The sequence below is a fragment of the Macadamia integrifolia genome, chromosome 12 (assembly GCF_013358625.1).
Source record: "Macadamia integrifolia cultivar HAES 741 chromosome 12, SCU_Mint_v3, whole genome shotgun sequence".
Classification (NCBI taxonomy): Eukaryota; Viridiplantae; Streptophyta; class Magnoliopsida; order Proteales; family Proteaceae; genus Macadamia; species Macadamia integrifolia.
In genome coordinates this window covers 21,219,057-21,237,112 of record NC_056568.1, presented here as the reverse complement: position 1 = coordinate 21,237,112, position 18,056 = coordinate 21,219,057, and the positions used below count along the sequence as shown (strand labels likewise).

Here is an 18,056-nt window from a genome sequence, read left to right as displayed (position 1 = left end):
GGTTGGCTGCACATCATGCATGCAGCCCTTTTGGATGCCACTCGCAAGGCCTGCTGTCCCGTTGGTTGTAACCCTTTTGTGGTTGCCTGTCTGTCCGCCTACTCGCTTCGTGGGCCTCCACCCTCGTTGTCTAGCTACCTTGCTGGGCCTTTTGGTCGCCTGTAGCCTGCTTGTTGGTCTGTGGTTTGGACTTTTTGTCCCAATCGGCAGCAGCCTCTTCGACACCAGCTTGCTAGGCAGCTCTTGGTGGGCAGCCACTATGTTGTTGCCCTTAGAAAGGTTGGCACCCTTTCGCTTTGGGGACCCCATCCGCTTGGCCAACTGCCCGCTTGGCTGTGGCCCTCCGCAAGGCCAGTGCTCCACTGTGGCTGCCTCTTCTTCGGCGGTACTCCTTCGTGTTGGCGGCTAGGTAATGTTGTGTTTAGATATTAGGATTAGGGTTTGTGCTTCTCTTCCCGGTTTGGACTGATTTGCCCTTCTCTGTTTGGCATCCGGGCCGGACTGTAAAAATTCTTTGAGGCCATGTGGGCCTTGATTGGAGCCCTTTATGGGCTTTTGTATCCCTTATTGGGTTTGTAACTTCCCCTTTGGAATTATATCTCCACTCCTTTTCATGCATGTACTACCCACCCAAAAAAATAAATTGGAATAGGGATTCTAGAAGTTATCGATGGAGGATTTAACGTGAATACCTACAAGACGAGGATTTCCTTCATTGATAGAGGTTTATATTGAATTTCTTTGTCAAATGGAGTTCTCGAATCCATTCCTTGATGTTTTCAATAACCATATAGGAGGCACAAGGCTTTTCATCATGTCTCCTATCATTTCTTTCCTTCCATAGTTCCCATATGATGAACGAAGGAGGCAAAGCCATGATATATTCACAAATACCTCTAGCACTTGCATGGGATTACCAGAATAATATCCTAGATCCTAGCTGCTGAGTACGAATTAGCTCCACACCCATGAGGCAACTAAAAAAGTCCCAAACCTTGGAAGCAGTAGCCCCCATGGTTAACATGCCCAGACGTTTCCCTCCAAGGGGATCTGCAACAAATACATTTATACACCATAGCGATCCGATCTTTATCAAAGTATCATCGGTAGGGATTCTCCCATTAATGATCTGCCAAGAGAAAAAAACTATTTTTGGAGGCATGGACCCATTCCATATCCATCTATCATAGGAAACTGTCGGGAAATGGTTACGTACTTCGTACCATGCCGATTTAGTAGAAAAATTACCATCGCTCGTTGGGATCCAAACCAGTCTATCCATCCTGCATGACAACTTGACCTTCGAGTTTATGATGTTCTCACGAATCTCCTGAGAATCAATGAGATTCAAATAATCTTGATTTCCAAGCCCTTCCGTATTGAACACATCCTTCACATGTGTATTAAGGTCAATATACATAGTGCCATCAACATAGTCTATAAAAGGACCAATGCCCAACCAATTATCTAACTAAAAATTCACCTTGCCACGCACCACCAACCATTTATATTTGGAGAAGATAAAATCTTTAAGATCCAAAGTCTTTCGCCAAGTTTTATAGCCCACCCTTCTTTGGGAAGCGAGGGCGATATGTTCTCCCTTTAAAATTTAGTCCTAAAGAAAGAGCTCCAGATGGAATTCTCAGATAGAATGCGCCATAACCCCTTTAGATGCATAGAGGTATTAATATTCTTTAGAAGATGAACCCCAAGACCTCCCTCGGGCAAAGGCCTACAAATTTTATGCTAACCCACCCAGTGATGGCGCTTGCCAAACTCCAAAGAGCCCCATAGGAAATCTGCACTGATGCGATAGAATTTTTGCATAACCGTTATAGGAGCGTCTAAACTGGAAAGAGTTTACGTTGGCATAAATGAGAGCACATGTTGAAGAAGAGTAAGTCTTCCTCCTGTGGATAAGAGATTCCCTTTCCAACCCGGCACCCTAGCTCTCACCATATATATAAAACCTGACCGTAAGTCTTCCCATATACAAGGGTGCCCCCAAATATGTGATCAGGATCAATAACCACCTATGCATGGTAATTGGGATCAATATTTCAATATTTTTAGAAGTTACAAGCTGACAATTGCAATTGGACCTATGCCTGAAGTACCCAAACCGGGAGAGGTGATACTGTGATCACATCCTTTCAAATAGAGTGCTGTTTGAAATCACAGGCAGATGGTCTTCCAGTATTTTGGCTATAACTTTCCTGAAAGCATTAGCTTCACAAGATATTGGTTTTGTCAGACCAGTAGCTCAAAAACCTTTCTAATGACACCAAAATCAGGTTTAACCCTCAATAAAGGTCCGGCTATTTGTCCAGCCTCTTTTGATGTCTGATATGATGAAAATATATATAATCCATCACAGACAGATGGTCTTCCACTATTTTGGGTATAACTTTCTGGAAATCATTAGCTTCACAAGATATTGCTTGTCAGACCAGTAGCTTAAAAACCTTACTAATGACACCAAAAACAAGTCTTAACCCTAAATAAAGTGCCAGGAATAAGACTTCAGTCTCCTAATTGGGTCAATAGACTCTATATGACTAAGAAACCTAAAAGAACCTGCACCAAGCTACTTGAAAAAAGATTCCAAACATGGAATTGGAAGGCTAGAATAAACTGTACTACCAAATAAATCAAAATAGGAAACTTTAAAATACCCCTTCTTTTTACTTTCTTGAACTGGAATTTCCCACACTATTAATTGCATGTGTGCGGATTTGTGTTGTTGAGACAGCTCCTCCTCCCCCCCCCCCCCCAATATTTATTTATTAGGGAGGGGTGGATGGAGTGTGGACATTTTGTTCATTACATGTCTACATGGCAAGAAATTATGCTTGTTTTCGGCCTTTCATGCTTTCCCCCCTCTTTGTTGAGCACTATCTGTAACATATATGGTACCTACTTTTCCCCCTTGATAAATAACTTATGTAGTTGATAACTACTTCCTCGCAGGAAAAATGCAAACAAGAACCAGAACTCAGTTCCTAAAAACACTACAAGCATCTCTCTTTTGGAGAAGACCTGTGATTTGATCAGAAATTTTCCTGAATATCTTGATGTTGTTGTAAGTGTGGCTAGAAAAACTGATGGGCGACATTGGGCAGATTTGTTTGCTGCTGCCGGCAGATCAACCGAGTATGTTTCACTTCTTTTTATTTGTTTTTTATTGTGCATCTCGTAGTGAGATAATATGGAACTTCTTGAACTGTTTGTTATTTCTTTCCATGCAAAGTACTACATTATTGGTTCTTCATGAATCTGAGCTTTCACCATTCCCATTCGAGGAAAAGATGGCTTATCGGAAAAAAAAAAAATGCATATTAGGAAAATTTTAACACTAACTTGAACCGTAACACCGAGCATAAGGGACTTGCTGATTTTCTAGGTAACCAGTGGCAAGGTATTGTAGAGTAGGTCCCAGGATATTTTACATTCTAAACCTGCATAGGCTATCAGGGTCATACCAAAGCCTACAGGAGGCGGGTTAAACTGTTCAGGCTTTGCGTTTGACCTGCTCCATTGACATCAGTAGACAAGTAGACTCATGTATATATATGTGTGTGTGTGTGTGTGTGTGTGTGTGTGTGTGTGTGTGTGTGTGTGTGTATAAAGGGTATACCCAATGCACGAGGCTCCCGCCACTGTGGGGTCATAATGTACGCAGCCTTACCCCCATTTTGTGGAGATGCTGTTTCCTGACTTGAACCCGTGACTATTTCCTCACAATGGAGCAACCTTACTGTTCACTTATATATATATATATATATATATATGTATATTGAACATTTCAACTAGTGGTTGGCAAAAAACAGAAGTTCATACCGAAGATGTTCGTGTCAAAAGTGACATTTTTTTCAGAGGTTTTTGCTGTAGTCATGAATGTGTGAGAAGAAAAGATTCTAGTTATGGGAGCACAGCATATGAAAAAAAATAAATAAATAAAAAAAAAGAGAAAAATATTGAAGGTATTGCAATGAATGTCAACCATTGATTAAGTCACACTACAAAATATTTTTGAATACTCATGAATCAACTACTTCTGACTACATGTGTGAACATTGCCATCATTATCATTGAATTTGCAGTATTAGAATCTTTGATTTGGATATTCGTCTATTGATACCCTAAATCCATATTTTTTGGGTAAACAATCCATGTAGATTTGATCATATGCAATCTTGAATAATGTAAGGAGTGGTTTGTTAAACAAGCACTCAAGCTTGGGAAGAGAACCGCCACCAAAGATAGGGATCAATGGGCTGTTGTGGTGAACCTTGTTGGAAATCTTGGGAATGAAGAATAAAATAAAGGACATATTCACCCAAAAAAACAAAAAAGAAAAAGGAGAAGACAAACTAGGCTTCCCACCTAGAACTTGACTAGGATCTCACCAGTCCAACTTGGCATCCCATCAAAGGGTTTATCCACATCTCACAACAAAGGAATTCAGAATTTCACAGAAATCAGCTAGCATAAGCTTAAAAAAGTGTTCAAATCGTTTGTAGTTGGTATGATCCCTTACTCTTTATTTATAACTTCATGGACATAAGAAAAATAGGAAACCCCTATGTATGGTAGGGAGAATCTCTCATAGCTTAAGTCTTCTTCAAATAGAAACTATTTTAGAACCTTAACAAAAGAGAAACTTTTTTTATTTTTTGGTAAGAAACTAACTATTTAATCACGGATAGGATTTAAATCCGTAATATTAGTAAGTCCATAAAAAAGTAAGGCGGTGGTGCATATAGTCCTTCCTTGGTCTAGTTTGATTTCCTGGTTTGTTGCTGGCTTTCCTGTTCTTTTGAATTGCATCACATACACAAGGGCAAAGTATCTTGAGAAGGATCAAAGGATGCATGTTGCAACCAAACCAGGGTTCATTTAGTCAGCTATTTGATCATTAGGTAAAAGAAACTTGGTTAATGTGTCATTTTCATTTGGTATTAAGGAGTCCTATTGATATATTTTACATGTTCCAATTGAGGTGGCAGCAAGGGATCAAGTATTGGTATTAGGCAGCATATTAGAACCCATTTTTAAGAGACATCTCGAAGATGCTAGATACGCTTTGATATTCATGGATATGATACATAAAAATTAAGTGTAAAAGTGTTGAGGATAGACTAGATGACTAGACCGTCTAGATTCATTGTATGTTAGGATAAGAGCTATGACTCTATCTTGCCTAACATACCATATTTGTAATGGCTATCATCTCTATAAAAAAAAAGATCACCCTCTGTCATCCAAGACAAGCTAATTCATTATCTCAACCTTTTCTTCTCTTTTTTAGAACTCTCCAATATGGAGCGATGGTGGGCCTTAGTGCCATGTGGAGGTCGATAATTGCCTTGTGGACGGCGGGATGAAATGAGAGTGCGGGGCCATAATCGAGTCAGTAGGTAATTGGAGGAGGTACATCTCAGTTGACTATGCTTTGGTTTTATGCCAGGTAAATCCCTGATAGAAGCTATTTACTTACTCAAGAGGCTTATGGAAAAATTTAGAGCTTGCAAAAGGATCTCCATACGGTCTTTATTGACCTAGATAAGCCTATGACAAAGTCCTAGAGGATTAATCTGAGACGTACTAGAGAAGAGAAGGTGTCAAGTAAATATGTTGATGTAATTAAAGATATGTATGGGGATGTGGTGACTAGTGTGAGAACCGTGGGAGTCAAGGCAGTGAATTCCTAATTACAATTGGGCTACATCAAGGATCATCTGTAAGCCCTTATTTGTTTTCGCTTATCATAGATGATTTAACCAAGAACATTCGAGATGAGGTTCCGTGATGTATGTTCATTGCTGATGACATTGTTTTAGTGGATGAGACAAAAGTTGGGAGTAATGCTATGTTGGAGTTATGGAGATCAACCTTGGAATCAAGAGGTTTTGAAATAAGTTGAACGAAGATGGAGTATATGGTGTGTAACTTTAGTTACACTAAGATGGATAACAAAATGGTGAAAATTGAGGAGAGAGATGCCGCAAAATGATTATTTTAGATATTTGGGGTCAATCATAAATCAAGAAGGTGATATAGAGGATGATGTTCATAGAGAATAAAGTGGGATGGATGAAGTGGAGAGGTGCGTGAGGAGTGTTGTGTGATAGACATATCCCTTTAAAGCTTAAAGGAAAATTCTATAGGACACTTGTACGACCAACTATGATGTATGGGGTGGAATGTTGGCAGTTAAGAAGCTTCATATAGATAAGCTATGTGTAGCAGAGATGAGGATGTTAAGATGTATGTTCCGAAAAACTAGAAAGGATAAAGTAAGGAATGACTATATTAGAGATTTAGAGCTGATTTGGGAGTTTTCCCAATTTTCATTATAAGCTTCGAGAAATTCGTTTGAGGTGGCATGACTATGTTCAACAGAGGCCTTGGGCAAGTCTAAAATGACTATAGGAGAAGTAGTGAGGAAAGGTATGCATAGTTTAGGTCTTGCCTCCCAAGTATGACATCAAATAGAGCTGATCAGAGGGCAAGGATCCATGTAGCTAACTCCATTTAAGTGGGATTTTACTTAGTTGTTGTTCTGTCCCTTTCCTTATACTATTAGTATTCTTATTTTATCTTTGCACAAATCCATGTAGCCGACCCCATTTAGTTGGGACAAGGTTGAGTTGTTCTGGCAGGGAGTGACTGTGAGCCTTAGTTCTTGGGGTGAAACAGGGTCGGGTTTCTTAAAACCCTAGCCCAACCCTAGGTCCCCAAAACTCAACCTAGGCCCAACCCTACATGGTTCATGCCAACCCAACCTGGCCCTAATTGACCATGATTGGGCCGGGTTGGCCTTGATTTTTGCTAGCGTCATCCTGATTGACCTTGTTTTTGCCATTTGTGTTCTATGCATTAAAAAATAATAATAAAAGAAAAGAAGCACCAATAGATCAAATGATCAATACACAATTAAAATTATGAAGTGCAACACAATAATAGATGTTTAGGATATCTGACCATAAAAATCAATGATCTAGATTTCATTATTCTGAATAATAGGATAGGATGGCAGCCCTAAATTATATTATTTAAATCAAAGTTAAAATCAGGGCTAGATTGAGCTGGGCTGTGCTGGGCTTGGCTTAGGCCTTAACCCAGGCCTGTCCCAACCCTGACCCAAGGTTAGTGCTTTTCAACCCTAACCCCCCCTCAAGGTTAGAAATCATAGTGCAGGCCCAGTTCGGGCTCAGGGCGGGCCAGGGTGGGGTCGGGTCGTCAAGGCCAAACTTAGCCCCCCACTTAGTTTCTTGTGGAGGTCAATGGCAGGATGAAGTGAGGGCACAGGGTCATAGTTTAGTCAGTGGATAAGTGGAGGTGGCACGTCTCAGTTGACCATGCTCAGCCTTGGGAGATTGTAGCCTCTAGTTACATAGGGCTGACCTCTTTTAGTAGAGGAGAAAAAAATACCCAAAATATTGGCCTTTGATACGAAGTTGAGAAGAAGAGAAGAAAAGGTTGAGAGAATGAATTGGTTTGTCCTAAATGATAGAGGCCGGTTTTATTTATAGAGATAATAGCAATTACAAATATGGTATGTTAGGTAAGATTGAGTCATAGAACTTATCCTAACATACAATGAATCTAGACGGTCTAGTCGTCTATTTTATCCTTAAAATTAAGCATTGTACACTATAAACAAGAAATAAATAATGATATCCAACCAATATAAGGTTGTTTTTGCCTTTGCATCATCGCTGTGATTCAAATCATGGTTGTCTAGGCATTGCCTAGGCGAGGGGCCTTGTTGGTGTCGCCTTGCGTTCAAGCCCGTCGCCTAGATGCTATGGCAACTATGATTCAAATCTTCATCGGAAGGTGCAATATCAAACCTATTACTAAATAATAAGAAGCAATTAAGCAAGAAGAATTGAAAAAGAAAAATTATGTGATTCAAATTTTCATTATTCAGTGGAAATTTGTGCTTGTTTAATCACTCACCCTAGGGCATTTTTGAGTGTAGATGGGATCTACTTAGGTTTTTGGCGAAAAAATTAGAGTAGGAAGAATTTTTCTTTCAAAAAGCTGGAATTTCGGGGTTTTGGCAGTTGTGTATCTAGTTTGTAGGTTCTCTATTGGTGTTGTATTGATTTGGTATAGTTCTGTACATAAATATTTGAGTATTGGTTCTGTATTGTATTGACATGGCCAATCTCAATATGTATCAGACTGTATTGGTCTTATTGTATCGAGACTTGATACTGATGGGTAGCTGCAAAATGTTTTGATATGTTTCATCGCAGCACTCACGTGATATGTGGCACGTACCATTCCAGAAGGCCTCTTCCATATGGTGACATATATGCATATACCTTTTTTAATCTTGACATGTGTTGTTTCATTTATTGTCTTCAGAGGGCTGTTGGGATTCTTATTCCCACCATTTCTTCCCCACAAAAATGGGCAACAGGAAAATGTCACGACATTTCCATAAAAAAGCAAATATGGTCAGCCAATTCTTTTGCAGATGAATTGGCCCAGGCGGGGGGCAGGGGGCAGGGGGCAGGGGGCAGGAGGCGGGAGGCGGGATGAGGGAGGAGGGACAAGTGCATTGTTTTTTATTTTTATTTGGGTTATTATATCTTTGAAAAGAAAAAAAAAACTGAGCATGGGCTGTAAAAGTGGTAAAATTTGGCGAGATGCTGCCTAACAACTAACAAGACTTAAATTTATATATATTTTTTAATTCGGTCATCTAATGGTCGATTATTGGAGCCAAATTACCTGATACAAATGAATTTATCTTTCCCTTTGCTGAGCCACAGAGCAGTATATATGTTTCATGAGTTCAGTCAAGAAGGGAGCATAGTTGTCACGGTGCCAAGGCGAACCAAGACGGTGGAGGATTGTCTAAGCGCTTAGGCGAGAAGGCGCACGCCTTGAGGCGAACAAGACGACCAATTGTTATTTTTTATTTTCCCTATTTTCTAACATTATTTAGTAAGCTATATATACCTTGTGTCATAAAAAATCAAGATTAAGTAATATCAAGTCATTAAAAATCAACATTTAGTCATATTAAATCATAAAAAATTAACATTAAGTCATATTAAGTTATAAAAAATAAAATTTAGAGAGATGCTCTGGTTCTATAATAAGTTTGACTGGTCAAATGATATTATTTTTACATGATACTTTTTGTCTCAGTTATAATATAAAACCAGCTTCCAACAAGTCTAAGATTACTTAAATCTGAGTTATAATGACAAAGTTTTGCTCCGGTCAAACTTATCTTTAAGTGCGCGAATGCTGTTAAAATCTCCTGAATGAAAATAATTTTATGGATATCAAAACAAAAAATTATTTTACCGGACTTTTGGTTTTTAACAATGTTTTAACATGATAGAATTTATAAAATTTTCATAATTGAGAAAAACTCCAGCATTTAAATGTTGAAAATCGCCCCTATAACCAAAATCCAGTTTTTCTTCTTGGACTGGGGGGTTGACTTTTATCTTTTTGGATTTTGATTTTTAAACTATTTTTATTGGATTCAAATAGGGGGTATTTGGTTATTTATGAATAATATCTTAAGAAAATGAAATAACAAATATAAAAAGCATTTACTTAAATAATATTTGTCATAAATAAGTGCCAAAACACAAGGCGGCATGCAGTGCAATAAGGCGACTGTCGCCTAGGCCCCAGGCAAACCGCCTGGACGCCTAGGCGACGCCTTGACAACTATGGAAGGGAGTGTTACAACCGTCGATCCCAAAAGATCGAGTTGTTAAGTAAGGGCCACTAATGCATATCAACACATAACAAAACCCCCCCACACGTGCAGGCCCGCATCACACGCACGCACACAACTCTGCATACCAAGGAGTCACAACCAACTCGTAGGGGCATAACAACACATAACATAAACCCCTTGCACTTACCAGGGATCGAACAACCAACCTCTTGGCTTTGATACCATGTTACAACCACTTATTCCAAAACTTGAGCTGTCAAGTAAGGGCCACAAACATGTAACAACAGGGAGTATGAGCTTTATTTATAGGATGAAGAATCCAAAGGTGCTTTTATGTTCTAATATCTGTCTCCATTTTGTAGATTGTTTGAGGAGTGCTTCCAGCGGAGATGGTACCGCACTGGAGCTTGCTATATACTAGTAAGATTCTTTTGTACCCATCCTATATATAAAGCTCTCATGCATGACTCTCTTACATCCTATATATGCCCTTTCCGACATCATGACTCTCTCATGCATGACAGGTTTGGTTCAATTTGGGATGGGTTGTTTGGGTCAAATTCTAGTTCAACCCATGGCCTTGGCCCAAGAGATGCTTCAGTTCTGGTTATTCTGGAAACCAGTAACCTTGGGCCAGTTTTAGGAGTTTGCTTTCTTTATTTTATTTTGTATTTATATTGCATTAGGAAATTCCGGTTACAGCCAATGGCGGGCGAGAAGTATTAATTTTGAGGTTATCTTATCAAGTAAGGGTTGGTAATAGGTGTTTAAGTCATGGAAGACTTGTAGTGTGACTTAACTTTATCTTTTTCTTTTTCTTTTTTTCCTCTTAAATACCTTGTAATGGCTAAAAGCCCCCACGGTTTTCATTAATGCATTGATTTAGTTTGTTTGGATTGAAAGAGGTTGCTCACCCTCCTCTCTTCCCTCTCTTCTGTGGTCTTCCCCATGCCTTTTCTTCTCTTTCCTCTCTCCTCTTCTTCTTCCCCTTGTTTTTCTCTCTTTCTATCTCTCTTCTCTCATATCTCACTCCCCCATGATTCTGAAACTCTGTTCTTCTCTTCCTCAGTCTCTTTCTCTTTCCCACCACCAGTAGATCTATTTACTTGATCTGCATCACTCTATCTCTCTCTGTGTCCGTAATGTTCCTGAGGTACATGCAGCATGGATGTTAATGTTTCTCACAGCCTCACTAGCGGAAAACTTAGATTTGTGTTATAACTTCTTGACATAAACCTACTTTGAACTGTTCTCGAGTTCATCTATTTTATATCAAATGGGAGACATATCCTCGCCTGATCTTTAAAAGTAAGTTTATACTGAGGAAACATTTTACATGCTGTCGAATTCATTGATCATGATACATGGGGTATTTAGTTGTCTCGGAATCTTCTAGCTTGATTTCATATATTAGCTAGCACTCGAGAACTTTGCTTACAATCATAATATATTCCAATCTATGTAGAATGGTGTCTAGATTTCATTTTTCTTAGCACATCATATATTGATGTCTAGGAAATTGAGTATTGGGAATTCTCTAGGCCATGTAGAAGAGTTCAATGATCTCTTTTTGGAAGGGAGTTGTGGATAATTGTCATCCTCGTATTGTGATGGATTCTACAGGTGATCGCCAAACTGGAAGGACCTGCTGTGAGTCAATACTGTGCTTTGCGTTTATTGCAGGTAGGCATGTTATAGAATGTTTCATGCTGTTATATTTTCTATATGCTTTATTTGATTTTGTAATTCATTTTTGAAAAATTGATGGTGACATGGTCTGATCATTGACATGCTCAACTCTGCACAGGCAACACTTGATGAATCTTTATATGAACTTGCTGGGGAGTTGGTATGACTTAATATATATGTGCCTTTTCATTTGACTACATGATGCAGTTCAATAATCCACTAAGGGTCACAATTTTTGTTTGGTCTTTTAGGTGAGGTTCTTGTTGAGATCTGGAAGGGAATATGAACATGCAACTTCTGATTCTGACAAACTGTCTCCCAGATTTTTGGGATATTTCCTTTTCCGCCCCAGTTACAAGAAGCAATCCTTGGACACAAGAAGGTAAGACGCTCTGTTCCATTGAAAAGATTCTGTGCTTGATGGTTGTGGTCTTTGTGTCCTCTCTTATGTTTATGCTCTTCCTCTTCACCCCTGTTGACACCGTAAACAAGAAAGGGAAAAAAATTCAGGAGCAGGCATGTAAGTGTGTTGGTTTGTGTCCTTCATATACCTGGTCCATGGATGGTGATGCAGAGGCTCTATAGTGGTTGGACCAATATGACCGGTTTTGGAAACCAAAAACCCAAATGGAACCAAACCAACTTGGGATTTTGTTGTAAAAAGGGTTGGTAGTGATTTCTTTATTTATTTTGGGGTTAGCCTTGTATTTTCATTCCAATTTATTTTATTTTGTTTGGGATTAGATTACGTATGACATAGGAGATAGAATTTAGAAGTTAGTTTTACAATCCATTTAGGAGTCTTTTTATTTCTCTTTGTATGTTGGGATGTACTCGACTACACAGAGTTGAGTCTGAGTTTAAACCTCAAGGGTGTGAATGTTGCATGTTTGAACAGTGTGTAGGCTGTTGGTTATCTCTCCTCTCTTTCTCCTTCCCTCCGGTAAGTCTTTTAATCTTTTTTTTTTTTTTTTTTTAATTTCCGTACTCTAATTCTACGCCTTCACAAGTGTGATCCTTCCATCCTCGTACTGTTTCTCTCTCTTACCAGTATTTGTTTCTTTTATTGCTGAAATCTCCTGCCGACCACATGTAACTGACCCCATTTAGTTGGGATAAGGCTGAGTTGTTTGTTTGTATTGCTGAATCCTCCTGCATATATTTTCTGGTTTACCTCTGCTTGGCAGTACTACTTGGCTGTGGGGGAGGACATACAGAGCTATCACACCAAGTTGGTTTGTCCTGAGATTTCAGGCGCTAGCTCCCCACCTTAGGGCGACTACCCTAGGTTCTCGGTCCTCAAATCCCTCTCTATTGTGAGGAATCAAACTGCAACCAGAGTAGAGCCTGTACCTACCACCAGAGCTTGAATCAGGTAGATTCTATTCACTTATTCATTCTTTCAAATTGCCACCGGTTGAACTTGGTAGGCTGAACGGTGAGGATCCTAACCCCTGAATCTCAGGTTGATTGGATTCCTTTTTGGTGAGATTTCTCACCTTTGAATCAGGTTGGGCTTCCACTGGCTACTGGTTGTCGTGAGGTTGAAGACAACCTCATGCGTGGGTTTTGTGCTTTAAACCCTTAATTTTGTTTTCCTAAGTTAACCCCATCCCTTCCTCTTTTATCCTCCCCTATCCTTTATTTTAATTATTGTTAAAAGTCTGTTGAGAGAAAGGAGGAGTCTAGCATAAGCCCTTGGGTTTTCTTAGTCCTCTTAGAACTGTGGGTTTTCCTAATCCTGTTAGGACTATCCTAGTCCTATCAGGAATGAATATAATTAGAAGTTAGCAATTAATATTAATTTCCTATTTTGTTCTATTTTGTTCTTTCTTATTCCTAGTAGGACTTGTAATAGCTATTCTATTTAATGAATGAATGGAGGGCAGCCCCAATATAATCAATTGGGACTCCCTTTGCTCCACAATCGCAAGTCTCTCTCTCTCTCTCTCTCTCTCTCTCTCTCTTTTTCTTCTTTTCTCTTTTGTTGGATGGGGTGATGACTTGTGTCAAATATGATACCAACCCTCTTTATTTATAATAACAGAGAAAAAATTCTAGAGAATTACAAAGACCATTAAACCCCTTGGGGTTCGTTTGGCAACTGACATTTTCCTTAAAATCTATTATTACAACTCCTCCTCAAGTTGGTGCATGAATATCACATATGCCCAATTTGCAGATAATAGGGTGAAACATTGATGCAGTTTGCCGATGGATTTAGGATATCTTTTATTTACTTTCCATTTTTAAAGCTAGAATTAGTTGGTAGTAATTTTATTTAGATTAAATTTTTATTTTAGTTGTCAATTAGTTTAGTTTCCATTTTAGTGAACTCCCAATTTTATTGCTTTGGTTTTCTTTTATAAGCTATGTAATACACTAGTAACAGACAGATTTTTGGAATGAATTTGAGAAATTAGGTTTTGGTTGAACAATGGCGGCCGACCTAATTTTCTCCCCTCTTCTGATTTTTCCTTATCTTCTTCTTCCCTCTTTATTTTCTGTTTAGTTTTTGAAAGAGAGTGACTTAAGAGTAAGTAGGAGTGTGATTGACGATCCAAGACCAGCCACCTAGTTCAGGTTGAAATACAGGTACATGCCCAAGATCAATCTCCATTATCAGGGTTTGAGCTACAGTCGACCTTGGCTGGAACTCTCCAACCGATCAGCCGAAACTCAAGCCCTTTGGAGGGTTTCTTAAGGACCACTAGGGGCCTTTCGACCAGAATTGCAGAGCCATCCAAGGCATGTTGAAGCAACGGCAGGAAATTTCCTTCTTGCCTACGAAACCCTTCTCTGCCCAGATCTGGTTCAGGTCTTCGATCTCTCTCACTATTGGATTGCTTGGACTAAAGCTTTAACCGAGGGATTTCCACCTATAGGCGACCCTCCAAAAATTCCAGACCAAACCGAGAAGCATTCAAGGAGTTCTCTTCTCTTTCGTTTTCCCTGGTTCTTCCACCTTTGCTGGTTAGTATCGTGAGGAAGAAGAAGCCTTTGTTTATACACATTAATTCTAGTTATTACAAATAAGTCCCTCCAACTTCTGAATTCTTTATTAAAGACACCCCTCTTTATTAGTTTGCAAAATAACCCCTAACTCTTGATTTTATTTCAATTTAACCCCACTACTATTTTAAATTCCAGAATTGCTCCTTTCTCTTTGAAGTTCATTCCTTTTAAGTCCTTAGTCACTTATTTCAATCTATAAAGCTCCTAAATCTTATCAGAAATTACATTAATGCCCCTGGTTTGCCTAGAGTGAACTATTTGGTTCTTTAATGGGCTCTAAGCGATCCGACTCTCTCGGATCTGCATCAAACATCTTACGACTAAAACCTTTAGTAAATATATCAACCAGTTGTTCACTACTGGGAACAAAAGGCACAGTGATAAGACCCATATCCAACTTTTCTTTGATGAAGTGTCGATCGATCTGCACATGCTTGGTTTGATCATGCTAGACAGGGTTGTGTGCAATGCTAATGGCAGATTTGTTATCACAAAAGAGCTTCATAGGAAGGGTGGCAAGGATAGATAAATTTGTGAGAACGCCTTGAAGCCATTGGAGCTCACAAATGCCATGTGCCATAGCATGGATGATGCAGATAAGTCATTTAATGGGCTTATTTTATTGGAAATAAGCCTTGGGTTGGGTTATGTATGTGTTGGGCATTTTATCCCATGGGTTTTCTTTGTAATGGGCCTAGAATATGGGTAGAAAATAGGACAACGAGATTTAATTCATTAGTTTATTTAGAGTCCTGTTTTGAGTCTATTTCCTTTGTTATTTCAGTTTTCTAGTCAGTTTAGGTTTTCCAATTAGTTAAAGGCTAAGTTAGGCCTTTCCTTTTTAGTGTTTGAGTCAATTTTGAATCTTCTATATAAGTTTGTAAGGGCTATAACATTGAACACGAATTTATTAATGAAAAAAAAAAAAACAAAAGATGGCTTATGCTGTTGTGCTGTGGGATCCAGTTGGGTGAGATGCCCATTCACTAAATCTTCTTCCCCCTTCTCAACCCTCCATCGAATTCTTTTTCTTTTCTAATTTTCCTTTTATTTGTTTGCTACGAGAGAGTGTTTGAGAGCTAGAACCAAACCTATTAGAAGACATCTTCTCTATTCAGCCAGAATTTCAAATCCTGCCTGGGATTAGGATCACATGTGATTCTAGTTCTACATTATTTGGTATCAGAGCCTAGCCAAACCAAGGATGGAGCCACGTGAACTTCATGAGAAACTTTCTTCATACATCTTCCTTGAATAGGTAAAAGAATTGCAAATCTACTTTTATTTCTACAACCCGATAGAGGTGCAACAACTTCAATATGTTTGCTCTCAGATGAGTGATTGTGTTCGAATACAATGGAGAGTCCGTGAAAGGAAACTTCAAGCTCAAGGGCATGAGCCTAAAACTTGGGACGAGATGCAGTACTAGTTGGCGGGCATGTACCTATCTAAGCATGAATGAAGAATGTACTTCCCTCCACCAGATCTATAAAAGGCACCCATAATTGACAAGAGCATGAAGGAATCATCGGCCTCTATTGCAAAGGAGCAACAAGAGAAGACACCTCCGACCAGTGAACCAGAGTTAGAAGTTGAGGTTAGTGTTGGTGAAAATCCAGCCACTCCTACTGTCGAGGGAGAGTTAGTCATTGATGTTCCTATCAGAGATTAATGTGGATGAAGTCGAAAGCAACATAGTCAGAATTGTGGACAAGGAGATTGAACCCAGGGAGAATAGTGCTTCAACATCTGCGATGATTGTGAATAGCCAAGAGGAAGATCTAGAGCTTGAGATTGAAATTGTGGAGGTCAAGAACACAGTTGATGTAGATAAGTCACTTGGGCTTATTTTATTGCAAATAAGCCTTGGGTTGTGTTATGTATGTGTGGGGCCTTTGATCCCATGGGTTTTATTTGAAATTTGACCACTTTAATGGGCTTAAAATATGGGTAGAAGGTAGAAAAACGGGATTTTATTCATTAGTTTAATTAGTTGCTATTTAATTCAATAAAGGCCCATTAGGCCATTAGTTGGTTGTAAAGTCCTATATGGACTATTCGTTAGTTAGTCTAACTCCATGTTGGAGTCATAAAGTCAAGTCCTAGTCATATTTTGAATTCCTAGTTGTAGTAGGAGTGTCTAGTCCTATTGGGAAACTAGCTTCTAGCATTAGTATGATTGTAAACTTCCTCTCTATAAATAGAGAGGCATATGTACCATTATTGGACAGATTTGAATGAAAGAAAGTTTGCATTTATTAAAGAAAGTTTGCAACTAAATGCTTAGAGCAGCTGAGATAGCTGTGGATGAGAAGCCCAGGCTGAGATAGCCACTTGCTTTATTCTCTTTCACCCTTCTCAACCCTCCATTTGTTTTATTCTTCTTTTTTATTTTATTTGTTGTAACATTCAAGAGGTATAGTTCAAATTTTGATAAAAGTCTCCAGAAATCAGAACCGATCAGCAATCCTAGTGGGAATAAGAGAGAGATCGATCTCCTCTCTTTCTCTCTTCTGTACTCTGTTCAGCCAGGCCTTTAATCAGGGTATTTCAGGCCTCATAAGGGTCCCACGATCCTTACCTAGTCATTGTTGGAAGCATTCAGCTGCTGTTCTTGAATTTTCTTCTCAGTTTTATCTCCTAGGTCAGAAAATCAAGAAAGCTTGTAACTTCACAACTAGCCGTCAGAATCCTCTCAACTTTGGGGGTTTTTGTACTCTCCCTAGGGACTATCTACGCCCAAGAGTGCAACTCAATCGGAATCCTGCAGCCCTGGCCACACCTCTCTCTCCAGCTCTATAATAGGTCTTTCTCTCTCCTATCGGGTTAGGTTTTGGGCTGGTTTTGCTCCTATATGGGTATTGTATCATTAGGGATTTATTTGATGGTATTATTTCTTTGTTTCTTACTCCTATTTGTATTGTTTGGGGTTATAAACTGCGGAGTTAGTTACTTGTAATCTTCTCCTGCATTAACAGTGGTTGAAGGCGTTCATGTGGATGATCCCATGAATACATTTGAGGTTGTTGAAGCTGAGCATGTGGAGTTCGTCATCCCATTAAAGTATCTTGAAGATCGAGCTCCTCATATTCTAGACTGCATCCTTATTATCAAAGAGCTATCTGAATTTTTCTACGGCTTGAAGGGGGATGTGCACCATGCTAATCACCCTCACACTCTACAAAATTTAAGGATGAATTTTTTTTAAAAGAGGGCGAATTGATAAAGATAAATCATTTAATGGGCTTATTTTATTGGAAATAAGCCTTGGGTTGGGTTATGTATGTGTTGGACCTTTGATCCCATGAGTTTTTTATGTAATGGGCCACTTTAGTGGGGCCTAGAATATAGGTAGAAAATAGAAAAACGTGATTTAATTCATTAGTTTAGTTATAGTCCTATTTTGTGTCTATTTCCTTTGTTATTTCAGTTTTCTAGTCAGTTTAGGCCTTTTCTTTTTAGTGTTTTGAGTCAGTTTTGAGTCTTCTATATAAGTTTGTAAGGGACTATAACATTGAACACGAATTTATTAATAATAATAATAAAAAAATGGCTTATGCTGTTGTGTTGTGGGATGCAGTTGGGTGAGATGCCCATTCACTAATTCTTCCCCTTCTCAACCCTCCAT

The 18,056-nt window shown here is 39.0% G+C and overlaps 1 protein-coding gene across 1 annotated transcript in view; it reads left to right on the top strand.

Annotated features, from left to right (window-relative positions):
* The window catches only part of LOC122057346 (guanine nucleotide exchange factor subunit RIC1-like), a 39,567-nt gene that overhangs the window by 10,583 nt on the left and 10,928 nt on the right, over positions 1-18,056 (top strand). Inside the window, exons 14-18 of the mRNA XM_042619415.1 lie at positions 2,971-3,153; positions 10,087-10,144; positions 11,348-11,407; positions 11,532-11,573; positions 11,665-11,795. Of these exons, the coding sequence (XP_042475349.1) occupies positions 2,971-3,153; positions 10,087-10,144; positions 11,348-11,407; positions 11,532-11,573; positions 11,665-11,795 (474 nt within the window). The remainder of the gene's footprint in view (positions 1-2,970; positions 3,154-10,086; positions 10,145-11,347; positions 11,408-11,531; positions 11,574-11,664; positions 11,796-18,056) is intronic.